Genomic DNA, 9,043 nt, shown 5'->3' on the forward strand with positions numbered 1-9,043 from the left:
CCCCCCCAGATCTCTTGGGCAGCCCCACCTATAACAAAAATAATAAAGCCCACAAAAAGGGAAAGAAAAAGAAACGTTGGGCAACACCAATTACTGTGAGGAAGCTTCCCCTGGAGAAGGCTGAGAGAAAGTGTGTGGGAGGCAGAGTTCCCTCTCAGGAACTGAAGCTCAGGGAGGTGCTGTGCCCTGAGACTTTCTAGCCTCTATTTCCTGGAGCTGGGGCTCAACCATCCGGTAGGATGTGGACTAGAGCAACATAGTGCCCAAAGAGACCCAGGTTTTCCAACAGGGTGAAGGACAGTGGGAAGGAAGAGAGTGACTGAGACCCCATGGAGAGAGCACTTGGGGTTCCCATAGTCCTCTAACCTTTGATCTTGGCCCCTAGGGAAAGGGTTCTCCTTAATTCTAACCCCTGTCTTTCTGTCTTTGACATCATCTTGTAAGTCCTCCTTCAGTCTCCATTGGCAGAGCCAGTGTTGGTGGCTAAGAAGTTAAAGGTTAGGAAAAAACTTCAAGTTCACTCTGGAAGGAGGTCACAGAGCCTTCCGGGGAGTCAGGGAGGTCCAGTACTATTCCTGGCTCATTTGCATTGCTGGGGTTTAGGTGGGTTGTCTATTGGCTGTGTTTTCTTGACCAGGCTGCTGGACCTCTGTGCCTCAGTTTCTCTAGTTCACTCTCCAAACAGGGACCTCACCAGCTCTTGTGGGTTCAACGTGATTCCCACCTCCTCTCAGTCTCAGAGAGTCCTAGCAGGAAAAAAAAAAAAAATACCAGCAGAGAAATATGATAGGATTTACATTTTTTTCATGGTTGTTGTTAAGACATTTTTTTCCTGATTTTTTTTTCCTCCCAAGAAGTGAAAAAGAAAAAATTCTGGGGAGAAATAGTATTCCTTTTGGGGGCATTCACATTTCCATTGCCATTGCCACCACAATCCAGGACAGCTTTACAGGACCCCCTTTCATCCACCTACCTGCAGCTGTTGCCCCATAAGCAGAGCATGGGCTGATGGCAGTGCCTTCCTGGCTCCCTCAGCCTCCTGGAGCATCATGCCTGTTGTATAGCTGGGGAGACTTATGTCCTGGTAGAGTGGAAAGTGACATAGCCAGGGTCACACAGTGAATGAGAACACGAAAGCCGGTCAGCACAGGAGTGAGGCGAACTGCCATCAGAATACATGCCTAGGTCAAAAGAGGATTAGGGACCCAATGAGCAGAGACCCACAGTCCAGGGGAAAGCTTTGCATTGCTGTGCTTACACTCTACCTGCTATATCTCATTTAATCCCCACGTTCAATCTGTGGGTTTGATGTTCTCATAATTCCCATGTTATAGGAGGGGAAACTGAGGCCCTGAGAGGTGAGGTCATGCAGCTAATATATAGTAGAACCTGGATAAGCCCTGTGGCCACCTAACTCCACTATGTCTACCCCTAAACACTCCCATATTTTTCTTCCATAGGCAAGATATGTCAGCCACCTCTGTGCACATTGTGGGGCCTGTGGAATGGCAAAGACCCCTGTCTACTTGTCCTAAGATTCTAGCCCAGTTTGTTTGACTTTACATAGAGAGCACCCAATGCGTGCTCAAATGATGACTCTCCCTGGGTGGCTCTGGGAGCCCAAGAACAGGGATAACTTCCTCAGAGGCCCTGAGTGGCAGCAACTTTGCCAAGGCCTGCTCATCCCGGCTGGCCCTCTTCCCTTCTGACAATGGGAACGGGGGACAAAGGGTTAACTGCCTCCCCTTGTGTTTGTAGGGCGGGGTTGTTAGAGTGCCAAGGCCTCCTGAAGTTCCTGCTCCCTGTTCAGCCACAGGACTGAAGGCAAATCCCCAGCCTTCTCCAGTCTCCCACCTTGAGAGTCCAAGCTCTGTGGATTCCATCCCTCTCCCAGAGAAAGGGTCCCAAGGGAAGCCAAGATCCGGAAAGTGGCCCCCCACTATGGAGAGCAGCACAGCGGCTGCCAGCTGTTAGGGGACAGATGTTGGGGGAACTGCGAGGGGATTTGGGGGGAGGGGCCTCAGGACGGGACCTCCAAGGAACTGGCCGTTTTAACCTTTTAATTGCTGGTTTTGTTTTTTCTGGCTTCTCCTAAGGGTTTGCCTAGAAGGGAAGGAGCAGAGGGAATGGAAAGGGCTTCATTTCAACCCTCCTTGTTCCCCTCATAGAGTCTCTTGAAGGCTCTCCATCTAGTGAGCATCTTGAACTCAAAATACATGAACTCAAGTTGGAGTTCCATCACCTTGGCTTCCTAGCTGCCTAACATTAGCGCTCCACTTCGATTTCCTCATGGAGAAAAGGAGTAATAAATGGGGGAAGAGATCCGAGCAAAACTCAAAGCGCTCATTCATAGAGCTTCATTCATCCAGCAGATGATCACAAAGCATCAACTAGGTATCCAGGGGAAGTAAACCTGGAAAGCAAGCCTGATTTTGTCAAGGACACACAGCTCCCGCTCAGCACCAAGAATATCCAGATCTCTCTACTCTCCATGCAGGGGATAGAGGGCTTGACCTTGTGCGATGCTTAAGCTACTCCTTTCAGCATTTGCTAGGATGTGCAGCATCTGTCGGATACCTCTCCATCCCCAAAGCGCTTCAGTCCTTTGCGTCTTTGACTCTGGCGCATTGGGACCCAGGGAGGGGCGCGCATGGCCCAGACCTTGCAGCAAGGCTGGGTGGCTGTAGGCGCGCCCCCTAATCCCTTTGGCGCTCCCTTCACAGCTCGCGAACACCCCTTTCTTGAAGTTTCGTTGTCTCCACCGCCGATTTCGCTGCTTCCGGAATCCGGCGGCTCGAGCCCCGCAGCCCGCCTGAGAAGGAGTCTGTCGGTTTGTCAGAGCCTCGATCCGTAAGCCTCCTCGTGCCCTTTGTTTGTGCCGCTGATCCCTGTCCTGGGTGGGGGACACACTGCAGGAAGGGCCCTAACGCATCCAAACCTATACAATGACACCCCCATCCCCATTCCAAGGATCCGGTGCAAGGATGATTTCGTTGACTGGGACGTGTCACAGCGAGTGCAGGGAGATCCTAGGGCTGGGAACAGCTCCTGGCATTTAGGGTGATACTCGGAGGGTAGGAAAGTTGCTGATAGGCCACTCTAGGCGCCCGCTTCGAAACAAGGGGGCGGGGGCCACTGTGACCTACGAGTGTGGACGGATAACAGACTCGGACATCCGGAACTCTCAGGGCAGAAAGTCCAGGGGTGCGAGGTGAGACACGGACGCATCCCTGGCCCAGAACAATTAAGTCCACCCAGCCGGACAGGACAGGAGGATCCGGACCGCACAGTCTGGTGCATATGCGGCAGCGCGCAGGATCTCTCCACCAGCGGAAGACGCCATCGTTTTTGCCCAGCCTCTGAAGGCTTCCCGCTTTCCTTACTCTGGCTGTCCCCACCCTGAGGTCGCACTTTCCGCTTTCTGGAGATAGCTGGTCTCCTGGTCCAGCATGCTGCCAGGAGTGGGAATACGACGATGCTGTCAAACCAGGACCCCTTCTTGTTCATCCTTCTGGAACCTCAGGTTTCTTGTCTCCAGTCAGTCTGCTCAGCGGGTTCTAGGTCTTTCTTGCATCTCGGGAGGGGCCCTCGACCCTGGCCCCACACTTTGTGGTCTCCAGTAAGTCACTTGCCGTCTCTGAACCTCCTATTCCACGTGTAGAATATGGGTGCCAGAGTTGCTATCTCACCAGGTTTTGACAAAGCTGAGGGGGTGCAAAACAGACGTTGCGCCCCAGGACCCGATCTGAAGTAAGGGTTCTGTGCACAGCTGGATGCCCGATTTCCCCCCACAGAAATATTGGAAAGCCGCATTGCCCAAAGACCAGAAAGTGCTCCCAATCCAGATACCACCAGTCGATGACTGAATAGGGATTGTCCCACCAAAGGGATAAGCTGGGTTGGGCAAAGCCGGTTCATCTCCCCTTTCTTTAGGCAATAGAAACAAAGATTGTTTGCTGTGCCGGGCTCTTCCCTGGGGAAGTTGCGTTTCTGAGGTCAAGAGCGGTTTTTTCTTGGCTTAGGTAGAGGACCCGGCAAAGGCACTCAGCATTGCCCCAGCGAACCTATGGTCCCCTTACTCTTCTTCGGGGAGCCTGGGAGCTGGAGCTGATGGAAGCCATTGCACTCCCTCATTCAGTAAAACTCAATTGCATGATTTGCCAAGGCAGGCAAGGTTGGAACCAGAGCGTTTTTGCTGGACTGTTTCCCTCAGTCACACAGAGGCTGTCCTAATGCTCCCTGGGAGCATGGAGGCAAATCTTCTACATCTTCCCCTTCCCTCCAGGAATCCCAGGAGTGCAAGGGAAGAGCCAAGGAACCAGATGTTTACAAACCAGTGTGATCAAAGCTAAGAGGGTGGTACGATTGTGGGGATGTGTGTGTGGCGGGGGGTAGGATATGGTCAGGAAAGGAACAGCCTGTGCGAGGTCCTGGGGGTGGGAAAGTGCTTCAGAGAAAGTACCTCATAAAGATCTGGAACTAACCTTCCCCTGTGGCTGACTGGGACTCATGCTTGGATTTGCAGTGGGAGACTCTGAAGAAGGTTTAGAAGGAGGTGGGCCTGAAGAGGATGTGGTCTGTTAGGTTTTGTAAACTCAAAAACATCTTGAACCAGATTCTCAGGGTGAAGGGGAGCCACCAATGGATTGTAAGCAGGGTAGGGACGGTATTTCATGTGCCTGCTGGAAACTTGGCTGTGACTGTGTGTGGAGGATGCACTGGCAGGGCGAGGCTGGAAACCAAGAGACCAGGGTGGAAACTGGTAGTGAGGGGTGCCTGATGGAAACCTGGCCTAGGAGGAAGGGTGGCAGTGGAGGGGGAGAGGAGGAGATGGATCCCAGAGATATTTGGGAAACAGAACCACGGAGCCTGAGGATTGGCTGGATGTGGGGTTTGTAGAGGGAGAAGTGTGTGATTTACATTTCCACACTCCAGAGGTGGAATGAGTTGTGGTACCATTCCCTGAACTCAGAGCGTACAGAGGTAACTGAGGATGAGAGGGTTGGGCACAGTCACAAGTGAGTCATGCACTTAAAGAACAAACCTTCCCTGGTACCTGCGGTATGACTTCTGGTGCTGAGGGAACCAGGCTCTGCAACTTCCGGGAGGGGCTCTGGTGATGGAGACAGCTGTACACACATATCCCAGGACAAAACGGGGAGAGAGAAGGAGAAGAGACAGAATAAAGGAAGGCTGGTTTCTTTGTAGACTGCAGGACACTAAACAAATAGCAATCGTCATTGCTGTCTGCTGTCATCATCTAGTTCAGTGCAGAGCAGGGAAAAGGAGAACTCAGAGGAGTTAAATAATTTGCTCAGGGTCACAAAGCTAGTTAAGTGCATATCTGTCTCTTCTTCCAAGAACTTTTGAGCTTCTGTATGGCTGGGACTATAGTTTATTCATCTCTGGCATTGGCATGGCTGGGGTTCCTAACTTTGTGAGCTGTGTGACCTTGTGCAGTTTAGTTTACTTCTTGTAAGAAGAATTATTTGGGATAATGACTGTAAAACAGAATCTTGCTGAGTACAGTGCTCAAAAATTTGCCTGTTATTATTACTATCCTGTTTTCTAACAATTACACTGTAATTTTAATTAACAAACTAATATACATATGTAAGTGATCAGCGTAGAAAATTTGGAAAACTCAGAAAAGGACCAAGAAGAAACTAAAAATCATCCTCCAGCTCATCCTCTCCGTGGGACTTGGCTGGGGGTGAGGGCAGATAGTGTATCCAAGCAACAGGTATTTGCTGAGTCAAGACCCTGAGGCCAGGAGCCTGGGGGTCGCCACTGGGGGTATTGGGGTGGGGGAGAGATGGCCTGTCTGAGCCTAGTCCCTGTCACCTTGTCCCGCAGCCGATTTGGGACCAAGTGCGCCCGGTGTGGCAGACAGATCTACGCCAGCGACTGGGTGCGCAGGGCGCGCGGCAACGCCTACCACCTGGCCTGCTTCGCCTGCTTCTCGTGCAAGCGCCAGCTCTCCACCGGCGAGGAGTTCGGCCTGGTTGAGGAAAAGGTGCTGTGCCGCATCCACTACGACACCATGATCGAGAACCTCAAGAGAGCCGCCGAGAATGGTACCTAACCCGCCCTGCCCAGCACCCCTGTCTCGAGCCCTTTCCCACCCGACCCCAGCACCCCAGATGTGATACACAGTGCTTTATGTGCTGGGCGTTCCCTGGAGCACTTGGAGGCTGGTGGAGGTGGGGCTCCTCCACGGTTAGCTTGGGAATCTGTCACTACCTTACTGCAACTGTGCTGACTTATCTGTAAGATGGGGTTAATAGCAGGAGACCTTTTCAAAGGCTGATGAGCTGAAGTGTTGTAAAACCTGGAGGCACTCAATGAATTGGAGGGTGGAGTGGACTCTATTCATTGAGGCAACTACTCCATCCTTGGAAGGCGCCTGGGGGCTCCTTACCCCAGTTGCCTAGGCCAGTCCTATAGAGATTTATTATTATTATTATTTTGAAGTTACTGGGAATTGAGCCCAGAGACTTGCACATGCTAGGCAGGTGCTCTACAACTGAGCTACATCCCCATCCCCTAGAAAGATGTTTGTTGTAGCCTCTGTTCTCCCAATTCCCATCCTGGTAGCACCAAGCTGAGGTTTGAGGGTAGGGGTTTCATCCCGGACAAGGGCTCTGACTATTAGGAGAAAGGGCCCCATTCCTGAGACTGGAGATGAAGCTCCTACATACTGTGACAACAAGAAATTTTCTTTCCTCTCTGTCCCTCAGTCCCCCTACCCCATCTGTGCAAGATGGATGTTGGATTAGAATGATCACAACATCTTCTCTGATTTCCCAAGATACATAGACCCATACAGGCCCCATATACGGACAGCCTTCCAGGGATCTAGGTGGAGTAGGGACTGGTAAAAGGGAGTACAGGCAGGGCTGCCCATGATTCCTCTGTCAGGGTCCATAGATGCTGCTAACTTCTCTACAGCATGGATTATTTTAAGTAATCTTTACAATAGTCTTAGGATGTTGATGGTATATCCCCATTATACAGATGAGCAAAAAAGTGGAGGTTATCTTAGTATGTAACATCTAAGTTAATATAGTAGTGGGTCTACCCAGCCCAGACTCTTAACTACCATAACACAGCATGTCACACCATGCCATACCACCTCATCCCTGTGTTCCAGGGCCCCTTAATTGGACCTCAGAAACCCAGGAGGCTGCAGGGATGTGGCTGCCTCTAAAGAGTTTCATTTTTTTTTTCCATTTAAAAAAGAAGGCACTCTAATCCTTGTCCTGCCTGCCTCCCTATGGGACAATAATATCTGCCTCACTCCCAGTCCCTCTGGGGAGTGGTATGGATCACCCTTCCTCAGTTTCTAGACTTCAGCCTGAAAACTAGTCGGGGACCACAAGAGTATACTTGTCCAAGACCAGAGCTAAATGGGTTGCTCTCAAGTTATCTGAAGTTGTGGGCAGGTCAGCAATGGAACTGAGATGGAAACCCAGGATCCAGAGTTTCCTGCACACCATGGTCCATCAGTAACCACAGGCTCCTTCGGTAGCTGGACCAACTAGGACCACCTTTAGTCATGGTCTTGCCAATTACACCCTAAGCTCTAACCATAAGGGGAACTTGAAGGCATGGGGCCTCAGATCAGCATTTGATGTTGGTTACTTTTTTTTTTTTTAAACATTCTTTAGTTGTTGATAGATCTTTATTTTTATTTATTTATAAGTGGTGCTGAGAATCGAACCCAGTGCCTCACACATACCAGGCAAATGCACTACCACTGAGACACAGCCACAGCCCCTGATGTTGGTTACTCTTTTGCTTTCTAAACACTTGCATACGCGCGCGAGCACACACACACACATAGACACACTACACATGTTCATCATAATAATATTAGAAAAGATGGTTAAGCAAAAAGAAAATAAAGATCACTCCAAATGCCATTTCCTCTCACATTTTCACCTTTACCTTTCCAGATATTTCTATGTATTTGTTTATTGTTTTTTTTTTCTTCCAACACAGTTTTTTTTTTTTTCCTAATTAAACTACAATAAATTGTGAGCAGTGGTTCTCTCTGAATGGTGGGATTACTGATGATTCCCACCCTCCCCTGTGGGAGGTTTATTGGAATTTTCTGAACTTTTGATAAGGACACTTTTGTATTTAGAACAATGAAATATTAAAATAAAATCAGAATAAACTTAGTAGTTTACAATCATAGTTTTAAAAGTAATCTAATTTGAGACATATACCCAGGTTAACAAAATTAAGAATTTTAGAGAGATAATATGTAGCAGTTTTAAAGACCTCAGAAGTTGCAGAAGTATTGAAAGTAAAAAGTCTCCTTGATGACATTTCTCTGAGGTTAGCCAGAGGTTGCTCCGTGCTGACACCTTGGTGTACATCCTTCCAACCTTTTTTCTTCCATTCATTGTAAGCTCCTTGTTTCTTATTCCCACCAACCTGTGGATCCCCCTAGTTTCACTCGGAGGGAGCCCAGTTTGGGCGGTTAGGATCAGCCAGCTTTCAGATTCTAGTGGGAAGGTTAGGGGCAGGGACTTTATTCTCTTTGAACCTCAGTTTCCTCTCGCATAAAATGGGGATAATACCACTCTCCTTAGGGCTTATATGTAAAGAGGACGTTGAAAGAGAACTCTCCAGTATGGAAACAGAGGTCCTTTCCCCAAACACTGAGCTCGGGGATTAGGACCCTGGGATCCCCACTCCCAGCCAGCTCCGCGCCTGACCCTTCCAGGGACAAGCTCCCCCCACCCCCGTCCTTTCCAGGCTGCCACTAGAAGAGATGGGGACGCGTGGTCAGCTGCTTCTGTCGCCCCCAGGGAACGGCCTCACGTTGGAGGGGGCAGTGCCCTCGGAACAGGACAGTCAGCCCAAGCCGGCCAAGCGCGCGCGGACGTCCTTCACCGCGGAGCAGCTGCAGGTACCCGGGCAAGATAGAGCCCCGGGGACGGGGGCGGGGCCTCGGCGGGGGCGGGGGTGAGAGGGCCTTGTGGCTCCACCCCCTCGGCCTGGACCAGCGGGTGGCGGGAGGGGCTGTAGC

General features: G+C 50.4%; 1 protein-coding gene across 4 annotated transcripts in view; it reads left to right on the forward strand.

Moving 5' to 3' along the window:
* Positions 1-9,043, forward strand: part of Lhx6 (LIM homeobox 6) — a 26,561-nt gene that overhangs the window by 5,691 nt on the left and 11,827 nt on the right. For all 4 annotated transcript variants that reach the window (XM_048813136.1, XM_048813137.1, XM_048813139.1 and 1 more), the window contains 2 exons: positions 5,857-6,077; positions 8,823-8,923. In XM_048813136.1, coding sequence (XP_048669093.1) covers positions 5,857-6,077; positions 8,823-8,923 — 322 coding nt within the window. The remainder of the gene's footprint in view (positions 1-5,856; positions 6,078-8,822; positions 8,924-9,043) is intronic.

Source organism: Marmota marmota, unplaced genomic scaffold (genome assembly GCF_001458135.2).
Source record: "Marmota marmota marmota unplaced genomic scaffold, marMar, whole genome shotgun sequence".
Classification (NCBI taxonomy): Eukaryota; Metazoa; Chordata; class Mammalia; order Rodentia; family Sciuridae; genus Marmota; species Marmota marmota.